The 24,450-nt window shown below is 40.1% G+C and overlaps 1 protein-coding gene across 1 annotated transcript in view; it reads left to right on the forward strand.

Moving 5' to 3' along the window:
* The window catches only part of myo1g (myosin IG), a 71,035-nt gene that overhangs the window by 28,105 nt on the left and 18,480 nt on the right, over positions 1-24,450 (forward strand). The window contains 12 exon segments of the mRNA XM_079656007.1: positions 2,786-2,860; positions 3,005-3,137; positions 7,494-7,660; positions 8,096-8,201; positions 8,207-8,302; positions 9,413-9,556; positions 9,558-9,638; positions 11,611-11,716; positions 11,719-11,753; positions 16,407-16,511; positions 17,109-17,222; positions 18,569-18,726. Coding sequence (XP_079512133.1) covers positions 2,786-2,860; positions 3,005-3,137; positions 7,494-7,660; positions 8,096-8,201; positions 8,207-8,302; positions 9,413-9,556; positions 9,558-9,638; positions 11,611-11,716; positions 11,719-11,753; positions 16,407-16,511; positions 17,109-17,222; positions 18,569-18,726 — 1,320 coding nt within the window.

Genomic DNA, 24,450 nt, shown 5'->3' on the forward strand with positions numbered 1-24,450 from the left:
ATATTTTGGTGTAGAGGTTTGAATCACCTTGTTTTGAAGGAAAGTAGACCTCTGCAGATAATTACGCTTCCAGTACAAAACCCCCTGAATGATGAACAAAAAATCTTTACAAGTGGAATCTGACTGCAATGATGGTTAGGTTGGGAAGTGGTGTAATGTAGCAAAGTACTTTGACTCAAGAACTGTACTTAAATACAAATTGTATTTGTACCTGAGTCTTTTCATGCTACTTTCGACCTCTACTTCACTACAACTCAAAGGAAAGTATTGTACTTCAGTACATTTATCTCACAGCTTACATTTGTTTTTACAAACCAAACAATCCACGATTAGTTATTAGGTCATAATGATCAACACATCACCAGATACAGCCAGTACATCCCATTTTAACACTAATGCACAAATAATACACATCTAATAAAGTCATAATATAACAGTAACAGGGGTCATTTTTTTATTGAGTACTTTTTCTTTTAAGACAAAAATCCCGATTGTACTTATATTATCCGATATAAATTACCACATATTTTCATAGTTTTCAATAAGTACTTTTACTGAAGTGAAGCATCTGGATACTCCACCACTGTTTTGGGTCATTAACCCCTTATAATGCATCATATTTTAAAAGCTCCTCATGTGTTTCTATTTAAAGTATATACGTAAGAATGCTTAAACCTTGATTCAGTGATGTTTATTTAATGTTTTAGAAAACACATAAGTACAGCACAGTACTAGCAGTGGTTACGCTGCGTCAAAGTGTGTCAGACCTGCAGTGTGCTGACAGATGGCGGCTCCCGTCCCCCTGCCTCACGTCTCGCCACGTACGTCGCTTCCTGGTGGCTCCGGCCCCCCGTCATCCCCTGTCTCATGCCCCCGCATCCGAGTCCACTCTGGTTAAATAAACGCTCATCCTTCAGGCCCCACCCTCCACTCTCACAACACCACTATCCCCAGCTTTGACCTACTTCGCTCCCTCCTCCTTCCCTTCTCCACTTTCTTCCCTCCTGCCTCTGTACTGCAACCCTCACCTGACTCTCTTTGTCGTCCACCTTTTAAATCCCTGCAGTATTCCAACCTGCACATGCAGCACTTTCATCAGCCATACGATATATATCATATTCCCTCACTGCACAACTTTATATACCGAGAAATCTCACATCTTTGTTGCCTGGATCTCTCTGTGACTATGTGAACAATCATGTTCTAATCTCTCTATTTTAGATTAGGATCATTTAAGTATTCTATTTGGAAAGCATCGCTTTTTCAGTTAAGACAGAAGGATCTGTCTATAATATAAAGGTTTTATGAGCGCTCTTTGGACATGTATACTGTGCAGTAAGAGTATACAGTATGTCTTATGAGGTTTCCCTGCAGTTTGCAACACACTATTGCCTGTTTACGTTAATCCAATCACACATGGGTGCATGTGTGCCGGAATATCAGAGGAATATTCATTTGTATTAACCATGTGTACAGCTTATAGGAATGTATTCCCAGAAAAAGGGATATTGCATGCATGTGTCAGCTCTCTTTACCCTTGTACACCACAGTCCTCTCCTTCCAACAGCCCTTGACCTTCATACATTAATATACTTTCCTCTAAATCATGCTCCTGTCTCTGGAGAGCAGCTGCATTCATCTGTCCTCTCCCGTCCCGTCCCGTCCTCTCCTGTCCTGTCCTTGTAAATGTGCACTGTGGCTTGTTTTTCTGTTGTTCTGACTTCTTTCTCTCCTCCTTTCACACTCTGTCTCTCTGCGGCAAGCTTCCCGGGATTTGGTCAGGTGGTGTGGCCGCCCGTGAACCCAGGGAACACATCTGTTACAGCCAGGACCTCGCTTCTCTGCCTCCAGATGTGAGAGTCTAGGACACAGTCACAGTCAGGGCCATTCAGGACACAAATAACATGATGTGTGTCTGTTTCTTTAGAGGGAGGGATGCTGAGACAAACAAGTGTGTGGATCAGTGTGAACTACTGTAATCAGTACAGTACCGTACTCAAGTACAGTTTACCTGGGGCTGAGCAGTGAAGACTGTGGAAGAGCAAAAAGATTGCAATTCATCAAAAGGCATTACATTTGGCTTCTAACAATCCTGTACTTATTCTTAATTCTAACAGGAAGCTTTTTGAACATCAAAGCATGGAGACATGTCACAGGAGAGACACTACATACTGATATGAACCTGAAAATGAAGAAAATAGGGCCCCTTTTTAAAAATAAAGTCCCCCCCAAAAAATACATTTGTGTAGCAGAACTTGTTTTCTTCGTTTCCTTCTTCATCATCCACACTGTAAGTTGTTGTTACATTGTGAGCAACTGATGAGAGGGTACAAGTTTATTTGAGGCAACACTTCAGCAGCCTTTTATCCCTGAGACTGGACGGCTTATATAACTGTTACAGTGCGCCAGTGACCCCCTGCTGATGCCTCACTAAAACCAACTGAGCAGTTAAAAGAAAAGACACACAGATTAGTTCGTAGTTAGTTTTTTCCTCTAAAACGTGAGCCGTGGGGGAACATTTGACCGTGTTCCTAATTTGTAAATCGTCTAAGTGGCACGAGTGTTGCTATAATCCTCCAGCCTGAGGACGTTGAATCATTTGTAGCAGAGAGTGGAGTACTGAATATGACCCTTTAATGACTGTTGCTTAAACTTGGCTGGTTTCTGTCTGATATGCTTTCAAATGTAACATCTTATTCTGACCTCTTCACTTCAAGTGCGTTTTCAGTGATGCTCCCCTCTTCCTTTTTTTAACTCTCACATTCTCCCCCTATATCTATTACAGATATTCCGTCGAGGGCTTTTTGGACAAAAACAAGGACCTGCTTTTCCAAGATTTCAAGCGTCTCATGTACAACAGGTGCCAAACATCACGATGCTCTTGACAGTTCAGTTAACTGGGTTCAGTGTATCACTTGCCATCACTACTCTGCTACAAAGTTAATGACGTCCTATCTTCTTTTTTGCCCCATTGTTTTTGCTCCCCTTTCTCTGTCTGTCGTAGTGCCAACCCAGTCATGAAGGAGATGTGGCCAGATGGTCAGCTGAGCATCACAGAGGTCACAAAGCGACCTCTGACCGCAGCCACACTCTTCAAGAACTCCATTGTGGCCTTGGTGGATAAACTGGGCTGCAAGGTCAGTGATTTCAGCTTAAGATTGACTTTCTGTTCCCTTCCGTTTCACCCTCAAGGGAAGCTGTGGTTGGCATTTGCCGTATTTAGACTGATTGAAGATACCTAATTCTGACAAGTTTAAAGTAGAGCCAAGTATCTCTATAAAGACAGCAGTAATTATGGAATCTGTGAAGTTGAGAAAAAAGCTTTAAAGTTTTCAGGCTGGCAGGGAAACTGTGCTTCAGATAACATTTGTAATGCCACGATGTTGTGCCCATGAGACTAATTTATTTTGTATATGGCCTACATAATAAATATCTAATATCATAATATATTTTAAAAAATGAATCTGCTTTGTTTAAACTATTTACAGTCTATAGTTTTTGGAATTTAGGAATTAAATCAATCTCTTTTAATCAATGACTCTTGTCTGATTATGTTTATTGAAATCCAATTAATACAAAAACATTTTTAATACATTTAAATGAAAGTATTGCGAGGCTAGTTAGCTTGGCAACCATTTGTTCTCGGTCCACTCATGCCTGATTTACTACTGCAAAATGTATTTATGTAAATGAACTACCAAGATTAAAATTAATAATTTGAAGATACAGACAACTAACTAACTAACTAACTAATAGTTGTAGCTTTAGCTATGACTGTCTCACCAGCTAGCTAACATTTGATGAAGTTAATCAACTTTAGCAGAAGTTTTCGTATTTTTTTTGTCTTTCATGACTGCTTCATAAAGTTCTGTGGATTCATAAATTCAAAATTGTTTTACATTGTTGTATTTGAGCTAAGAAAAAATGGTTTTCTAACTTTAAGCTAACCACAGCTATTTCATCAGCTAGCTAACATTTGATATAGTTGTCATGTTGAGTTGTTTATTAGGCTACACACCAGAGGTGGGGGACTCGAGTCACATGACTTGACTCGAGTCAGACTCGAGTCGCATATTTTTGGACTTGAGACTTGCTTGACCTCGACTTGGTATTTATGACTTGATACTTGACTTGACTTGAGACAGATGACTCGAAAGGACTTTTTAAAATAAAATATTTGCATTTGTTTTTGTATTGTACAAAGAAAGGGCAATGAAAACAAATATATACTGTATCTCGTTCGCACAAGAAAGTTACCAGAGCGCCAAGTAGGATGTGGAGCACACAGGAGACAAGTGTTTCATTGCAGACTGTAATGTTTATGTTGGGAAATGGCAGTCCATACATTATTTTAGATATATTTTGAACTCGGACCATCATTCACTTCATGAAATGTATAATAATGTATATAACCCAATTTGTGTTCTTTGAAATTGAAAAGGATATTGCATTGTGTGTGTTACTTTCGTTGCAGTTGTATATGTCTTAAGTGTAATTTGGCTTGGCTTCCTATTTTTTATGGACATGCTTTTATTTAACGTAATGGAGATTAATGGAGTAACGGAGATTAATGGAGAAAAAGTAATATCTACATATAAATACGGAGAAAGTAAACGATAACGTTTATGGTTAAGTGTTAGCACCCCCCAAAGAGGCACAAGCTCTTACGTTAATATTGGAGATTTCAATAAATCCAAAACAAAAAACAAAGACAAAAAAAAACTAATATCCGAATAATGAAATTGAAACCCGAATAGTACTCCAACGAACGAATATTCGGATATTCGGGTACAGCCCTACGGCATTTGTTTTCAAATGACCATGAACAGTAATTTACACACACCTGGCCAACTCCATATGTATATGTGGGTGTTCCCGAATTAAATAAATGTGTTTAATCTTAATGTCACACTGTCTGCACACACACACACACACACACAAACACACACACACACACACACACACACACACACACACACACACACACACACACACACACACACACACACACACACACACACACACACACACACACACACACACACACACATATCATGCGCCCTGGTACATACACTATTCTGTTGTATTGGCTTTGATGCAACATTTATTTGTGCACAGACACAGTTAGGAAAACAATGAGACAGTGTCTTAGGAGAAGCACTTTAGGCAGACCATGGAGGAATGCTGTGACCTTGCTGAAGGGGAGCCAGGGCAGGAGGCTTAACATGTTGATGTAACATATTTGTGTTGTACTCCTGTTATCACTTTAGCCCCTTTAGAACTTATAGGGTTATCATTTCAGCGCCCCACTCTCCATTGCTGTTTATGTTGAAAATAAAACTAAACTTTTCATAACCACAATATTTTAACTGATTTAAATGCAGAAACTGGGGTTATTCATCAGAATTTCGTATGACTTGACTTGTGACTTGCTTGACCTGCGCAATGACTTGACTTGACTTGCTTGACTCTCACCATAGTGACTTGGGACTTGCTTGAGACTTGTAGGTTAAGACTTGAGACGTGCTCATGACTTGCACATCTAAGATACTCCCACCTCTGCTACACACCCAGTTACTGTGGTTTGACTTATTTTCCAGCTTTGTTTTGTAGCAACTACACATTTTGTTGTTTGACCTGGTGAAAAAATGTGGTAGTTGGCTGAGTAGTGGAAACATGTGTAAGACCCAAAATTGCAGTTATTCGATAGGCCACTTAAGGCTTGCTCCAAAATGGAGATAATGTCTATAAACCCCCATGGTAAAAGGCCCAACTTTACAGCGGAAAAAAACTTTTCTGGTGATGACCAGAAGCTGCATTTTGAGCTCCTTGAGTCACAACGCCTCTTCAGAAACCAATTGGTGACTTCACGGAGACTTTGCCAAATTGTATACATTCTATGGGTAAAACAGAGCTTCAAAAGTCAGAACCAAATCTCAGACAATTTCATTCTTGATATCTTATCTTGATATGTGGAGTTTTTCGTGTTGAGCGTAGATCTCCTCCCAAGTTTACACTGCTGTCATCTTCAGGAAGATGCTCTGCACCAGTTTCCCTGTTCTGCTCTCTAAAGCCTGTGTGAGTCACATGCTATTCTGAGGCTGCCAATGTGCGATGTCTCTTCTGGGAGGACGGCCTGTCACTGTGAATGACAAAAAATAAAGCGAGAGGCAGTATGCAGCCGTCCAGCAGGAACATGTATACAGAGCAGCGTGCTGTTTTTGGTGTCAGGGAGTAACAGTTTTTGTAGGGCGCTTGTCCTCATCCTGTCAGGCTGCCTGTGGAGTTGACATGTTGGTGAGGGGGAGGTGGTGCTGCTTCACAAAATGTGCTGCTCACCTCACCTGGCCTCATCTCCCTGACTGAAGTCTGACATTTCCTGCTGTTATTTTGGGGCGGCCTGCTGTCAGGATGCTGTAACGTCTGGTCTCGGTGGGGGCCGTGGCAGAGGTCAAATGGAAACTCCCCTGGCAACCTTCAGGCCACGATGAAAGAGCGGATGTTTTCCTCATCTGCCAAACAGAAGCACCTGTGCCCATTTTGCCCACCCCATCTGCTCCCATTAACTGAGTCCTCTTCTCTATCTCTGCCAAAACAAGTTGAAACTGGGGGCACCGAGGCGCATGCATCTTTGTCATGATGAACGTTAGTGCCGGGGAGCAGAAAGTGGTCACTTTATCCCAACTTCTTCATCTTTCATCGACCTTGACACACAGTCCCTTTCCCTAAAAGATCCCTGACAAGGTGCAGGCGTCCGGCGGTTACCCCACACTGAAGGCTCTATCGTTTTCAAGGTTTATATTGGCAGTTAGATGTGCTGTTAATCAGTAGATGTGCTGGATGTGTTATGAGGCTCAGCTGCTCACTGTAGCCTCTGTAGAAATATTCTGCGAGTCTGATTAAGGTCAGTGAACTCAGCTTTACAGTTTTGCAACTCGGCTGTGGCTCTGTGCTAGTCAGTGTAGTTTATTTATTCGCACAGTGATTAACCTAGCAGTGATACAAAAATGATAAAAACAATCAACAAGTTTGTGCAGGCGATAAAACAAGAGTGTTAGAAAAAAGTGTTTTAATGATTTTATTGTAAAGGATCATTTTCAAAGAATCAAAACATGGCATTGCCATCCATTTTCCATATTTACAGACTGATGTAAAAGACACAAGAATTAAAAAATAATAATACAAATTAAACGAAAATAAATATAATAAAATATGAATATATATTTTGAATAAATGAATAAATAAATACATAGACAAACAAATTAAATAAAATAACAACCAAACGGATTGCTTTAAAATACAGGGAATTTGACTGCGGTATTACAGTATATCTTTCTGTACATTTTTGCTCAAGCTAGTTGCAGTAATGTGATGCTGGTAAGTTTTACAGTAAATAAAACAAGCAGTTTATCGTGCTCTCCTCAGTGCTGCAGCAAAACAACATGGGATCAAAGCTGAGGATTGACCTCCATCTCTTCTGTCTTGTCCTCCAGGAGCCCTACTACGTGCGGTGCATCAAGCCCAACGAGATGAAGTCTCAGGTACTGTTTGACGACGCTCGCTGCCAGCACCAGGTGGCCTACCTGGGCCTGATGGAGAATGTGATGGTGCGCAGAGCGGGCTTCGCCTACAGGCAGCATTACGCTCGCGTCCTGCAGCGGTCAGTGATGCTCTTTTACTCCATAAAGATAGTCCTGTGCTTTCTGGTTACTACAGCAGCTCAGTGTAACACCAGGGATGGTACATGTACAAACTATCCAGTACTCCTTGTTACTATGATGGAATTTTACTTCGTAAAAGTGTTTTGTACCGCATGCATATTGTCAATTTGGTCTTTGTGAGTAATTGTATCAAACCTTGCAAATCTCCATACCAGAAATTGTAAAACTGTTTCTAACAGCTTAGAAGCTCTACCCCTGGATGATACATACATGTATATTAACAGGTGAGCCTTTAACTTAAACAACTAAGAAGACTTTTACAGATACATTAAAAACCTTTCAGTTACAGTAACAATAGTTCTACTTTCATATTTATAGAACAACACTGTGGTCATCGTACTGTAAGCCCTAATTGTCCTCTTTCTTCTTTTCAGGTATAAAATGACGTGCGAGTACACCTGGCCGAACCACCTGATGGCGTCGGACAGAGAGGCGGTGGAGGCCATCATCACCCAGCACGGTTTCCAGGACGACGTGGCGTACGACACACCAAGCTGTTTGTGCGCTCGCCTCGCTCTCTCTACACTCTGGAGCAGGAGAGAGCCGCCCTCATCCCCATCCTGGTGCTTTTCCTGCAGAAGGTCGGCCATATTAGTTTTGTATACATTTTATATTATATTTAGATTTTATTTCATACATTTCATATTTATTCATTTTATTTATAGATACAGCAAATATACTACTATATTAATTGTATATTTTCCAAAAAGAAGTAGGAAAAACTTCTATCAATTTTTCTTGTATTTGATCAAACTAAAAACAAACCCACTATGCAGGCTAATTTAGATGCTTTATTTGTGACTGATAGCTCACCACTTGGTAAATGACAATAAAACAAGATTTTATTTATTATTTTTCATTATTTTCATTTCCCTTTTATAATGATACCATACATTTGAACCTTTCTTCCCACTTCCATTCCATTTGGAATTAGTAATTTAAAGCTGCTACTTTAAATGCCTTACATTTCATTTTCTCGCTATACTTTATCCATAAATGTACTTATTTGACTATAAAAGACCGATATTATGCATTAGTTCTCCTCTTTTCCTATCCTTGAAAATACAAATTCATTATAAATGATGCTTACTATCTCTTTGATATAAGATTTTTATTTGAGAAATAATCGTTTTTTTCCTCTGTACATGACCTGAAATGCTATGAGGTCAGTCCAATTATTTTTGTATGTTCGCATCAGCGATGCTTTTAGTATATTCTTCCTCAGCCTCAAAACAATTTGTAATGTCATATCTCTACATTATGCATTCATTAGAATGAATGAATCTGACATTCCTATTATTGACAGAGAGCACCACTGTAAAGTCACAAGCAGCTCATCATGTGACCGAGTTTATCATCCATAGCGTTTCTTCTTTACTTTCAAACGCACTTCTCTGTCTCTCAAAGCCTCATCAATATGTGGCTTCTGGTTATGCTTGACTGAAATTCAGCTCCAATTTAAATTTCCTGATGCAATAATTATGATAATTAATGAGATCCAGACATTATAGTCAATTAGTTCACTTGCTCAATGAAACTCCCACTCCTTTCTCTTTCACATGACCTACTTGGATGTCTTTTCAGAGAAGTGTGGCTCTATAACTGGAGCAAGAGCTCAGTGGGACTCTCTCGTCCCTCCTCTCCTGATTCTGTCATTAACACGTCCCTCTTTTTTTTCTAAAACTCTAAAGGTGTGGCGAGGGGCTCTGGCTCGCAGGAGGTGCCGGCGAATGAGGGCTATCTACGCCATCATGGGCTGCTTTAAGCGCTACAAGGTGAAAGCCCACTTCTGGGAGGTGGAGAGGAGGTTCACCAATGTGCGCACCATGTCCGACTTACGGGAGGAGCGTGGAGTGGGCCAACCCCGCCGCAGCGCTGTCCCAGTTCCACAACAACACCGTCATGCTGCACCGCAGGTCAGATCACACTCAATACAGCTCACACAGCATCTCAATCAGGAGGGACTTCATTTAAGAGTGACAATTAATGTATAGACATGTTGCACATTAGAATCAAGTGTGAGAGTCTTTGGAGATTAGAGTCCGTCGCTAATAATGAACTAATTATTACGGGGTATAGAAGCCTTGCGACAGGACGGAGTCTAGACACCGCCGGTGGATGAAAAGATGAAGAAAAACCCTGAAAACACTTTTTATCATCTAGTGCAGTGGTTCCCAAACTTTTTCTGTCAGGCCCCCCCTTTGGAGAAAAAAAAAAGTCGGGCCCCCCAACACAAATAGTTAGGCTCAGTGGCGGCGCCAGAGATTTATTTTGGGGGTGCTGTGGGTAGCTTGAAGTTTCATAGAGGGTGCTCAAACATTTAGGGTTTCCCATTAATGTACCGGCGCTACAGTGGAATTTTCTACTGCAACACTCCCCACACGCACATACACAGTGTACCCGCGACTGTTACAATGAAGGCTCGATAATCAGCTCACGGCATATAGGTGTAAGCAGGGGTAAAGTGCTATTTTTATAGGTGGTGTGTGGACCTCACATAGGGGGGTCCGGGGGGATGCTCACCCGGGAAGATTTGTTTTTAAATATTGAAGTTAAATGCATCAATCTGGTGCACTTTGAGAGCAAAATGAAGAGATCTATGGATACATCTCTCAACACCCATATGAAACAGAACTGTTAGCAGATTTACTTTTTCTTTATGGATATTTTAGAAATCACCCTTTTAAACTTTATTCTTTTTTTACTGTCATATAGTATTTCATACCTGTTTTTCATTTATTCTCATGTTTTTTTATAACTATAATGACCATATAAACGTGAGCCTCGTTTGCCTTTGAGACCAACTGAGATAACACTGAGAGAGTCCTTTAGTTCACTGAGCTTCTCAGTCTGACAGGAGAGGACTCTCCTCCACTTTGTTGTTGAAAAAACTCCTTATATCCGTTAGCGTAGCTCGCTAGCACCAGAAGCTAACAACAACGATCTCTGGTTACGGTGCTCTCTCTCTCTCTCTTGCTCGCGCACGAACACAAAATGGCTCGTTCCACACACACACACACACACACACACACACAGAGCCGAGCTTTAATGAAACCACAGAGACCCAGACGTCATAGTGATCACCACTGAGGTACTGGTAGGCAGAACCCAAGAGGTACTGGTAGGCAGGTTTTGTTACTTTTGGACAGAGTCAGGCTAACTGTTTCCTTCCGCCTTATAGCTTCATGTTGACCAAAGAGACCAAGAGTGCCATACATTTTCTCATCTACTTGTAAAACAATCATTTAACCAGGGCAGAACTTCATCATTATTTTTGCTTACCTATTCATCTGCTGATTATTTTCAAGATGAATAATTTGGTCAATGAAATTGAAAGTTCCAAGGTAATGTCTTGACATTTCTTATTTTCTCAATCCAAAACCTAAATATTTCCACTTTTATATGATAAATACTGAAAACCTTTTTTTGTGCCATATTTGTGTGGAAATGACTTTAACTATTAATCGGCTATCATTTCTATACTGATTTCGCATGTTAGTTATTTTAGTTATTTGATTCTGTCCAAACAGCTTCTGTAGCCTACTCATATCTACACAGTTTATACTCATAAATACTGTTCATACTGTATTTTGTATATCTATATACTTATATTATACTATACTTAACACTGTAGTTTACTGTTTCTTTTGCACATTTTGGTTGGATGCTAATTGCCTTTGGTTGTGTCAGTAATTGTACTCTGTGCAATGACAATAACGTTGAATTTAAACCAAAGTTGGCCTAGTCTTCTAATGGTTGCAGAATAACTTGAATGAGTAACACAGTCTAATCTTGAAGCTTTTCCTCCTACTGTATGGTCCTCAGTTGCACCTTTGATGTTTATTCCACCCAGCTGACCCTCTGTGTTGTTGCCACCCCATGTTGTCAGGTGTGGGCGAGGCAGATCGTGAAGAACATCCCCCCGTCTGACATGCTGGAGGTCCGGGCCAAAGTGGCAGCTCTGACTGCACTAAGCGGAGAGAGGAAGGACTGGGGGTCAGCAGAGCCTGGGAGAGGGACTACCTGGCCAACGTAAGGAACACACATGATCAGTCAGGGTACTCTTAAGGTCAATGGTCTGCAACACATCATGTTAAAACAGCTCATGAAGTCCCTGATTACTCTTTATTTACATACGGAATCATTCTAGTTAAGCAACCTCTGAAAGACATGTGTTCTTATTTTAGATATATAATTGTATTTAATCAACTAATTCAATACTAACAAACTATTTATACAGACAAGGTCAAGAAAAACAAAGTACATTGAAGAGAAATAGCCATCCTGTGAGTTATCCAATCACAACGCATCACCCTGGTGAGTGACCTCAAGTATCACAGGGAAACAACTACAAACCTCATGATAAACAAGCTCTACAACATATACAAAATGATTTCAAGTATGAAGGTAGAAATCAAATAAAGTCACCTACAGTGGAAGAAAAACAACATACAACAAATGAAAAGAAAACATTATTTTCATAGAAGTACATAGTTATTTTATTTGATGTGTTGCCGTATCAAAAATATTTATAGAAGATCATAGACTGCAACAGTTACTTTTACATTTAACTAACAGTTAAACTACAGTTTTCCAATGTTGTCCTCTTTGTTTCAGCTCATAATACAGATATTGTAACATAAGAAGAAGTAATACAACAGCTGTGTAGATAACTTAAATCCACTTTAAAACAATGTAAACAAATGTTAAGAAACATTAAGTACAACGATGTGGTGCTTTCATTGAATCCCATGAGTGGAGCCTCTCCAGGCGTCATCATGTGAGCTAAGAAAGGGTCGGGGGTTATAATCTCATCATTATACCACCACATATGTCACATGACCATAGCGTCATACTGAAGTCATTTGATGGCACGTGAGCAAATTTCTAATTGATAAAGAAGGCCGTGGATATCATTACATCTCCAGAAATAGATTTAAAAAGTGAATCTTAGTGGCTTACATCACACAAAGCAGTCAGAATCAGGTTTATTGCAAGAATATACAGATGCAGTGTTTCCCACAGATCTGAAATATCTCTTGTGCCCTATTCAAATGTTCATCCTTTCGACACCTTCGTGGCAAAAATGTACACGCCCCAAAAAACTGCAATTAAATCATAATATATCAATATATATTTTTTTTTCATGAATCACTTAAAGTGGACCTATCATGCTATATTTGAATATTATAAAACGGACAAGTCAAATAAAGCAATCTGATTGGTTCTTAGCCGTGATATACTGAGCGTATACCATGGGTAGAATTGTAAGTTACTTTTCACAACAAGTCAGTATCCCTCCGCGTCTGAGAAAAACAGTATAGCGTTGGGCTGAAAAGCAAACTACCTGCAGTTTGCTTTTCATACTGGAACAAGAAAGCAGCGGAGAAGTAACGGGGCAAAAGCCCTCCTTTTTGACGCAGCGGTCCAGACATAGACATCAAACGGCAAAACATATTCAGTGTGCAGTTCCTTTGGCATTAGGGCAGGGATATCTAGATACTTTTGAAGGTTTAACATAATGAATTGTGCTACTTTTAAAGCAAGCAACTATGCTTTCAAATCTGTAATCAAAGAGGTCCGTAAAAACGCTATGGACCAATCAGATTGCTTGATTTGACTTGTCAGTTTTATAAATATATTTACATTTCTTCCGTTACGAAACAAACTTACAAAGCATAAGACGGAAACATTTAAGATTAACTTCGACCTCCGGGGTGGTCTTACTATAGTATTGAGGAGTGATTGAGCAGAAAAAAAAGCACCTAAACTACGACATGCACAGCTACGTGAAGAGCAGGTAGACCAACTGGAAAAGTACCACCATTCAAAAGCTTTCTGATGCAGGTCTTGAAACAAAGCAGAGAAATTATGACCGTTAGTGGCCACAGGTGCGAAAGCTCTCTCCAGAGCTACTGGAAGCCCAATCTCGGGGAAAGTCTCGAGAAAGTGGAGCAATATCCTCGCCACGCCCCTTAGCTGTGATATAATGAGCATATACCACGGCCTGTCGTGAGCTATTGCTTAAATATGTTGTAGGGCCATACCTATATAAAACATGTCTGCAAATTTTTTTTCAAAATACCAAACAGATCATGCATTTTAGCCATGCCTCATTTCACTCTATTTGCTCTTTTCCAGCCCTGTCTTCACAATGGCTGATTCTGTGGCAAATGAGCTGCAGCTGACCACGCCCCCCTGCAAAGGAGGGGGGCGAGGCACGAGCCTCATCTTACCATGCTGTTATCATGCTGTTACCATGCCACGCAACCTCTCATTCCCCTGATAGGTGGAGAGTTGCCCATATAGGCGCAGCACCCCGTTTCTGACGTCAGAAAGTTCAAATCTGGATCAGTCTGTATCAGATCCGTTGCAGCCCCGTTTTTAGAGATTTGGGTATGGAGGAAAGAGAGAGGGTTGTGTTTTCTGACACTTGGTGAGTTCCCTGACACACCGGGGACACATATTCATGTATAAAAGACGTACAAAAGTGCATTTTGCATGATAGGTCCCCTTTAAACAACTTCTGCTCACAACTACCAAACATTCAATCATTTTCAGGATGTTAACCCTTTAAATGCCTGTTTAATTATTTGCATTATTTATTTCAAAAACACACAAAACCTCAATTATTTCCATATAATAATTAGTAGGGGGGTGGGGATTTGGTGGTTATTTAGAGTCTTGGATATGTCAAAGATTAACAAAAAAGTTGATTTGATTGCATTATTATTTTTTACGTAGTGTCAGATACTATCTCTGGACACCTTCGTGGCCAAAAATGCCTCATTGACTTCCATTCAAACCACATTTGTTGATCTCACTGCCATTGCAGTATAAAACCATGCATTTTGTAATGTCAGCATTTCATTTAGAAGAAAAGTAGTGATATTGGAACATTGCAAAAGATATTTACAAGAAATATACAAAAATACAAGAAAGTACAATAAGAATATGAGTTTCTGAAAATTAACTATGCACACAACGTTATAATTTAAGTGGAATATCTTTGCAGTCTTTGCAATCCATGGTTTAACTACTAATTGAAATGGAGAATTTGTTTTGCTTTGGTTGGACAAAAAGATAGAACAATTATAAATACACTGCAAAAAGTAAGTTCTAGTTTAATATGCTATTTTTAAAAAGATTGTACTCTAATATCTATTCCACAGAAGTATGATTGTGTGTTTTCTCAGAGTTTTCTAACCTCATTTATTATGAAGCAACACAACAACATGCTCATTACTTTTATGATAACAACTGGGAAAATCCATTGGATTGAGTTCATCACAGTAAATAAGACTTGAATGAGCAGCAGTGTACTGAATCACAGAAAACCATCTGTGTTAATGTATACGGTGCATGTGACGACGAGCCTCGCAGCGTCACTAAAGGAGCATGGTGTGAACACAGCCCTCCTTTAACCAATCCCACGGTCAGATCATTTAACGGCTAATCTGAGATGTTTGGTGGCCAGAGGCTGGAGAGACGCCTTCAGGGAGTCACTCCCGAGTCAGTTTGTCTGACAGCCCGTGACTCCCAGCCTCCTTCAGGGCTCCGGCTTCACCACATTGTTGTTCATTCCACAAAGACCTATAGAGGAGTGCATGTAATCCAGCATGCAGTCGGCCTGGATCGTGACCTGTGTGCGGCTGCTGCTGCTGCTGCTGCTGCTTTAGATTACATGCTGAGAGCAGACAGGAGGGGAAGTCAGACAAATTAGGGTATTGTCATGTATTCTCAGAAACCCTCCACCAAAAGACCAAAAGTCAACAAGTTTGTTTCATTTTATTATTTATTTATGTACATATTCCCTATCATGTCTATTTTAAGTCCCATTTATTGTTTTTATAGTGTCTTGTTGTTTTTATATTGTCTTGTTGTTTTTATATTGTCTTGTTGTTGCGTGTTGGCACCTTGAGTTTATTGTAATTTCGTTGTACCTGTACAATGACAAAATTAAAGATCTATCGATCTATCTATTATTCCAAGCTCATTTTAGAAGTTGTGGGTGAAAAATACATCACCATAGTTCTTTTTGAAATATTATGGCTATATGAGCAGTTATTGTCACTTTAAAAAACCTAATGTTCCAGAAAAGCACAGACGTTTGAGCAGCCTCTTCCCTTATCATTGTTTTGTATAGCATTGGTAGACACATCATTTATTGTATGAAGCAATTAGGCAGGAGAGAGAAAACTGAGAGAAGAGGCTGACTCTCCTACACAACGATGATCCAGACCCAAACACGAAAGGATCTTACCCAAACTGTGTCTTAAATCTGGAGGCACAATAAAGTATCATTGTAGTCAGTAGCATTAAGAGTCCCTTCACTGGTACTTAAGGACGTAGGCCAAAGAACCTCCAATACTTTAGCTGAATAGTACTAGTTCCTTGGTATAATTGGTCACAGGAAGTGGAGACATTATTGTGACGAAGGGAGACCATGACACGCTTTGAGACCAGCAGCCCCTGACTCTAATTCTCCTCATGGAGTTGAGCTCCAGCATCAACTGCCCTGCTGTCTGCTAACAGCAGCCCGAGGCCACCAGCTTTGATCTGCTGCTTAGCGCATTAAAGCCATAAAAGAGGCTGAGAGGGGTCACGCAGTGTTAACGACACGAGACACATTCCTGCTGTAGCTAGTGGCTTCTGTTAATAACACAATGTTTTTCAATCCTGCAGGTGCGAGACTGCCCTCAGACCAGTGCCACCTTCATCAGAGTTTCCAAGGAGCTGAAGAACAGAGACGAGTACAACCAGCTCCTCTTCTCTGGCTTCTGTCGGAAGGTACAGAACGTGGGGAAAAGAAAACGCTGAAATGAAAATGTTCTCACTTGCCATGTTCTCCGTTTTCCACCCACTCACTCCCCTTCTTCTCTTTTGTGCCGCTCGAGAGCTCATGTCCTAGCGTTGCATGCAACCCTCTCAGACAGGAGTATAAAGACATGAGATTTTTAAATATAATCAGAGGGTTAATCAGGAGCTATAATTCACTCCTACAATTTTCTTTTAAAAGTGTTTCGACTCAACTTAATGGAGTCGGATGAGGCCTTGCTTCTTATTTCACCTCATGATGAACTCTTATCAAGTCTCTGTGGATAGTAAAGGCCATATTTCCCTTATCAGGGATGGTAGAGAAACTCTAAAAGCTTTAGACAAAGTATATTTGACGATATGAAGGCTTTGATAGAGGAAAATAAAACAACCACCAACAATGACAAGCCCCAAGAGCCTTTGTCTTTTATCTGCATTTGTTTTGTTTGGTGTGTGTCGCTCGTTTGTTGCTCCACAAGGAAAACCAACACGTGTTTGAAGTGACAGTAAAAAGATCCTACAAGTTGCAAAAGTAAATAAAAACCTCTTCTGTCATTTTCCGTCTCTCAGGTGAATAGATTCAACAAAAGCACGGACCGAGGACTGCTCATCACAGACAAGTGTGTGTACAAATTAGAGCCCAAGAAACAGTTCAAGGTTCTGAAGAGGCTTCCCTTAGACAATGTGAGTACTCACATGCACGATCTCCCACATCCATGCACCTGAACCTACTTAAAGGGGCCCTATTATATTATATGTCCTGCCCCTATCACATAAGCGCGAATGTTACGTAGGGATGTCATTATGTCACAGAAGTAAACAAAGGATTCAAATGGAGGCTTTCAGGCAGGGGGGAGGAGAGAAATATTCAGAACTGCAGCATTCATTCACAAAAATATTACTCCCGTAAATTCAAACTAACAACGTTAAATTACATTTGTAAATAGATTTTTGGCAGATATTTCAATTCCAGATTTAGGCCTAGCAGCGGTGGGGGGAGAAGGAGTTGCTCATCGAGTTAGGCGTTAACATTCTTTGTTAAATACGTTTACTATAAATACAAGTGTAATTCACATGTTATTTGCTCAACAAATGTCGTATTGTGGGTTGTTTTTATAGATGTATCACTGGTACTACTGCACCATGTATGTATCAAAGACAAACTTTATGAATTCCCTAGGAGAATTTCAGTTTGCACTCAGTTGGTAAAGAGTTGATAAACTCATATGCAAAAACCTGTACACACTACAACCTAAATACACACATACACACATTCTCATGCAATTTGGGGGTTGGGTGCTCTCCCCAGCTATCCAGCTATACTCAGTTATTATTTATTATATATTTTCCATTTGAACTGGTGACTATCAAGCAGTGACCATCAAGTACCCAAGCCAAGCCCCTAAGGACTCAGCTACTGCCTGACCCTTCTCAAACATTTTGCTGTCACAATCATCGACAGGCGGTTGATATGAAACAGTAGTCAGATGGAACAGATCTGTTCTCTACTGTATGTACAATGTATACTCAATAAAGGTTAAAGATCAACAACACCTACACAATGAGTCAGCAGCACAGCTGGACATCCAGCAGTGGTTTCAGAGAGAGCTCACTGCGTGCTAGAGGGTTAAAAAGCATCAGTATGCAGCAGCAGCAGCGAGCAGCTAAAGATAGCTGATGACATTAAGCTCTGCTGCTCACAGTGAACCATACGACTGTTTCCAGGTCAGAAGCAGAGGCTAGAGAAGAAGCTGCTCTGCCCTCACTGTGTCACCAGACTCTCTGTACAGAGGCATTAAGGTTAACACATCCAAACATATGATAAAGTAAACATTACATTTGAACAGAAAAAATTGAACTGCCATAACACTATTTGTTACATCGGAAATCTGAAACAGCACAGAAATGACCCATTACCATAATCTGCATGAAGACTGGGGGATGTTAAACATTGATCCCCTTTCAGCTGTACTTCGACTTCTCTTCAGAGTCTTTGTTGTGTCCTCATCTGTCTCTGTGTCTCTCCACAGTTGACAGGATTGAGTGTGACCAGCGGGGCTGACCAGATGGTGGCGCTGCACACGACCTCCCAGGATGACGTCCTGCTGTGTCTGCAGCGAGGGGAGCTGTGCTCCAACCAGGACCGAGTGGGGGAGCTGGTGGGAGCGCTGGTGGATCATTTCACACGGTCAGTTCATAGTTTACGTGATAATAGTGATGAGATACCAATTTAAATTGCCCCAAATGTAACACAACTTTAAAAAACAGTCATAGTAGTTATATTGACATTTGTGCATGCTCTAAGACAAATACATTTTATGATTTTCACCCACTCATTGGTAGGGATGGGTATCGTTAAGGTTTTAACGGTACTACTACTTTTATCGATACCGCTTATCGGTCCGGTCTTTCAACAGTACTCTTATCGGTTCTTTTGTAGAAAAAAAAAGGTAAACTATCTAAAAAAATTGTGAACAAAACTAACATTGCTTTATTTAAATAAAATAAATAATATTTCACATCAAAGGAAACAACAATGTTTTAACAAATCATATTAAATAATGTGATGACAGAACTGTAAACAGAATAGCTGAAACTTTAACAAAATAAATAACTCAGTTACCTCTAATCATTAGCCCATGTTTGTATAATGTAGTTAACTCCGTGTGTTGCTGCTAGCATACATAACACCTGACGTGGAAAAGTTACTAGTGGATGGGGGGACTACAGAGGTACTAGAAAGACAGTTGGACCCGGTGCATTTCTCCGTCTGAATGTGGTGCACTTTTGCTAAATGTTTAGACAAATTGCTCGTGTTACCGCCCTTACATGCTAAACTCTTACTGCGCTTTTGGTAACAAGCATTGTCCACATCGAACAGGTAAAGTTTAACCACACCTCGGAGCGCGTTCTCTCAAGCAGGCGGGGGAGAGAGATCGAAAATACTAAAAATAATCATAGAAGCATTTTGCAGTCTTTTTGAGTATTAGAAACGGAGTTGGCGACAGTAAAACTGCAATATAATGTTTGTGTAGCAATAATACACATGACATATATTTTTTAGATGTCTCCAGTACCGATAAAAACACCGTCGGAGTTTAACGGTACCACGGTCTTTAATAATTCAGCCCCGGGGCCGTTTAATACCGGGGCTCGGTACCCATTCCTACTCATTGGGTAAGATTTGAGCTGTTTGATTGAAATTAAAAAGGAATGAAAAACAACAGAAAATTGCAATCACCCTCTTTGATGTCAAAAAGAAACATTAGATCAAACTTAAAAATATAACTACTACTCCAGTTGTGAATTAATAAACAATTTCAGACTTTAACCACACATATGCATCCGCGTAACTAGCTAGAATTTGGTTCACGATAAAAATCTTCAAAAAAATAAACAATGGTTCTGACTGTAAAAAGCTGACTGATCTGACAATCCATGATCCGCTCTTTTACGGTGATTCACTCTTTTCTTATTGTTTTGGCTAAGAGCCCCCTAGTGGCAGAAAATGACACAGAGAACACATAAATATTCCTCTGAAAACATTGTACATTTCTTTCACTTTTCATAATTTGTAGATATCTACAGGTTATACTACAGTAGTTGCCAGGCTGTCTCGATAGCTTATTAGGGTCAGCTTAGCAAGTTTTTGAAACACTTCATACACAAATATGTTGTTGCTCTTTATGATCACTTGTTCTCTAATATTGGATAGCTTTTCATCAAACACTACAGCAGCAGATTTACCTATTACAAATCTTTGAACAGAGTGGACAAATGAAGTGATTGTTGGAAGAGATGACACGCAGCCTGTCAGGGTCTCAGTGTCACACGAATAACCAGCACAGCATCCGACTAAGCGCTTTCTGGTTGAACCGAGTCCATTAATGCAGAATAAGAATTCCGCAAATCAAACTCTTGGCATTCATCACTGTCATAGTTGTCGGTGTCCGCGCCCAGCTCTGAATAACTGCTGTGAAATGAATCCGTCACGCTGACATTTATCACATTCATCATTCAGATCCTGAGTTGTCATCACTGTTAATAAACCTGACTCACATCCATCTCTGCCAGACTTCATCTGAATGGCACAAGTCTTCACACTGAGCAGCCTGTTTTGGTTGTAGTGTGTGTGTGTTTTTGTGTATTAGTTTGTGTGTGTTGTTGTGAGTGGGACAGCAGCCAGTCTGGAGTGATTGGTCAAGTATCAATCCACCAAATATTGCCAGGACAACGGGTGACGTAAATATATAAAACAAATTGTAACAAACCCAAAGTGTGGCTCAAGCTCATCTGGTGAAAATGATGTTTGATATGACGTAAATCCATAAAACATTGTATACATCTTCAATCTTTAAACTCATTACTTTTGAGGTTATTATTTTTTTTAAAATGGGGCCTCAAAAAAGTCCACTTACTTCTGAAGCCTCTTAAGTTTGATACATAATAGCCTTGGTAACATGACAACAGATGAAACTTAAGTGTCTGTTTTTTTTGTTTATTTGGATCTCTTCTAGCTCAAGGCCTGCCTCCCATGGGTCCATATTCAAATCAATATGTATAAGCAAACACATGGTTATAAATACTTAAACACACTCAATTATACATAACCCTTCACAGCTACGTTTTGCACTTCGTATATTTACACACATACATTTGTACCTGCTGTAACATATATACAATCTATGGCTGTAACGCACACTGCAAGAATATACAAATATTTAACTGTTTATTTGTATTATTTAATCATGAAAATGTGATTAAAGTTTGAAGTTGTTTGAAATGTAAACACACAAGTTGAATTGATAATAGAAGGTCTCTAGCTTACAGTTATTTGTATTGTAGTAACATTATACATTTTCATAAAACAAATGTACTGAATTAAATATACATGTTTATTATTGATGGATTCAAAGATTATTTTCTAGATTCATTGTTGTGTGTATAAACTGTCCGAAAAGAGTCAAACACAATTTAGAAAATGATTGACAGATGATAAACAACTGCAGGTATAGCAGCAGAACTCAGTTGCCAGTTTATTAGCTACACAGCAAGCCCACAGGAAGTGCGCCAGATTCTGAGGAAAATATTAGTTGTGGCCAAACGGCGGTACTACACTTCCGTATGGGTCGCTGGGCCCGGAAACACTTTTTCCCATTGACTTACATTGGGAAAGAGTGGTTTGTAAATCGTTGGATAATTTTTTCAAAGAACAAGACCCCGCCTCTCACGCTGTATCCAGTTCTTATTATACATCCATGGTACACAGTCCTGAAATCTATCCTACATTCATATTCATTTTTAATTGGCTGACAAAAAAGTAATGCACACAGCTGGGGCCTGAGGGTTTGTTGAGGTTCAGGGACTATCTCTGTTGGCACCTTTTGCCTTTTCATAATTGTAAGTGTTTGGTCAGTCAATTTGAAATAACTATGTTAGCTAGCTAGCTTACAACAGATCTGGAATACCGTCGTCATGTAATCCCATTGTAAAAATAAGCCAAAGAACTGTATATTTTTGACGAATTGTATTGACATTTGGCCAACTTTATAATCCCAGAACGTCAACAAGCACTATGATTCCAGCAGTGTGCATCACTTTTCTAGTATGCCTGTTTCCGGTTTGTTTTGACACTGTTTTGTATTTGCAGCGTTTCTTTATGCAGCGCTTTTAGTAAACACTGCTAATTGTCACGATTCTCATGTCATGTCACGTCTCTATGTCTAGGTTTGGGTTTTTTGCTGTTCTCCCTGTCATGTTTTCCTCTTGGTTTATTGTCTGGTCCTTTTCCCTGTGTTTTTCCTCCTGTGGCCCTTGTGTTTCTCCTCCCCTGCTAGGCTGTTTCTCGTCTTGTGATTACCCCTCCCTGTATATAGTCTTGTCCAGTGGCGGCTGGTGGAAATTATTTTAGGTGGGGCTATTGTAATGGTGAATAAACCACACGGGGAACATTTTGAGAAATTACCCCTGTAAATTAAATTGGCAGAACTATTTCATCGTTGCTGTTGTATGATTGGTGTTTAGCTACGGTATTTAGCGTCTACAGCACCTCCGCTTTTAGGGTTGACGTGGACCCAAACGTCGCCCGGAGGTCCCCCGGTGTTGTTGCGGGAGCTGCTGCACTAGCTAGGTTACTAGCTGGGTGTTCTCCAATAAGGGGCCGGGGGAAACAAAGTTAGTGATTACTGGTTCCATGTTGATTTAATTCAATACAAATTGTTGGGGGGAGCTGAGAGGCTATTACCGTACTGGTTATTTTGCAGCCCGGACATTTCCCCCAAAACACATTTAGACGCTATCGCAACACAGAAGTACCTTTCAAATCCGATAATTTTTAAGACCTTCTAAATCATATTTAAGACCTTTCTTATTTTTAGGGCCTTACATTCAGATGATCAAATGTAAGACTTTTTAAGACAATTTAAAATAAAAAATAAATATGAAAAAAAATATATGTATATTATTATTATTATTTAAAAAAAAATATTTAAATTTGTAATGTGGGAAGAGATGGGGCGGCGCCCGTAGCGCCCCTATGGGCTGTTATCCCTGTCATGTTTTCCTCTTGGTTTATTGTCTGGTCCTTTTCCCTGTGTTTTTCCTCCTGTCTTTAGTTTCCCTGGTTTGTCTAGTTGTCTGATTGTGTTCACCTGTGGCCCTTGTGTTTCTCCTCCCCTGCCCGGCTGTTTCTCGTCTTGTGATTACCCCTCCCTGTATATAGTCTTGTCTCTTCCTGTGTTCAGTATTGGTTCGCCTTTTGTTTGTGACCTAGTTCACCGTGGAGTGTTTGGTTTGTCCATGTTTGATATTAGCCCATGTTTGATATTAGCCCTTGAAATAAAGGAATTATCAGTGTTATCTGCGTTTGGGTCCTACCTGCTTCGCTCCTCTTATCACTAATGTTTTGTCAAGTTGGAAAAGGTTTTTTAAATGCTGAGTACAGTATGTGTTGTCAAGTTGGTGAAGATGTTTCTTCATTTGCACGTATTTTGGCACATTTCTGTTACTATATTTATATCGTTTTTGAAAGTGCAGCGCGTTTCTCCTAATGGAAATGTCTTTGGCTGTTGTAGCGTGTTTGCTCTGTATAAATGCATATAAATGTTTCGTACAATCAATGAATTGCTATTTTCAAATATATCTAGGCTAAAATGACAATACACACTTCATGTTTTCTTTGAATACATGACCTTAGTTCAAAAACCAGCACTCTGTATCTGTCGAGAAACAGTTTTTTTAATTGTATATATTATGAAACATGCATTACACCCATGTTACGTTCCCCAGGCTACAGAAACCATTTAAGGGTTAAAAACATCCCTTAATATATCAGTGGAAATCTCTACAAAGAAAGAAAAGTTTAGCCTTATTCTCAGTCAAGAGCCAGTTTGATATTTTTGAAGCGATGGCTGGTGTTACGTAGAGATAACACATGAATGATCTGTCACCAGAGAGACGTTTGTCTAATGTTCCGTCACTTGTTTTGTTTCTGGCCGGGCAGACGGGGTTTTATCTTCCCACGTTAATGAGTCTCTCCTTGTGTATGTTTAGCTAGCTGATCCCAGATCCCTGGTGAGGCTTTTGTGGGTTTTACGAGTCTCAGACTTTTGGTTGTTTTTTGGGGGGGGGAGGTTTATCTGCTGAATCACCGGGGTCCCTGCAGCAGCTGCACGGCTCTGGTCGGGGTGCGGCAGCCTCACAGAGGAAAGTCCACCATCAGGAGTCCGTTTCAGCCCCCCGCCTGTCTTTGTGCTACTATCTGCGGTGAAAGGGCGGGGGGGTCGCGACCTCTGCTCACTAGACAAAGTCAGGGGCGAGCTGTGGAAGTGTGTGAGCATGTGCTCGGGGGGGGGGGAGAGGAGGAGCAGGAGGATGACAACACACTCCTTGTGCTTCTGTCCGGAAATGAGAC

This window comes from Notothenia rossii (assembly GCF_949606895.1).
Source record: "Notothenia rossii genome assembly, chromosome: 10".
Classification (NCBI taxonomy): Eukaryota; Metazoa; Chordata; class Actinopteri; order Perciformes; family Nototheniidae; genus Notothenia; species Notothenia rossii.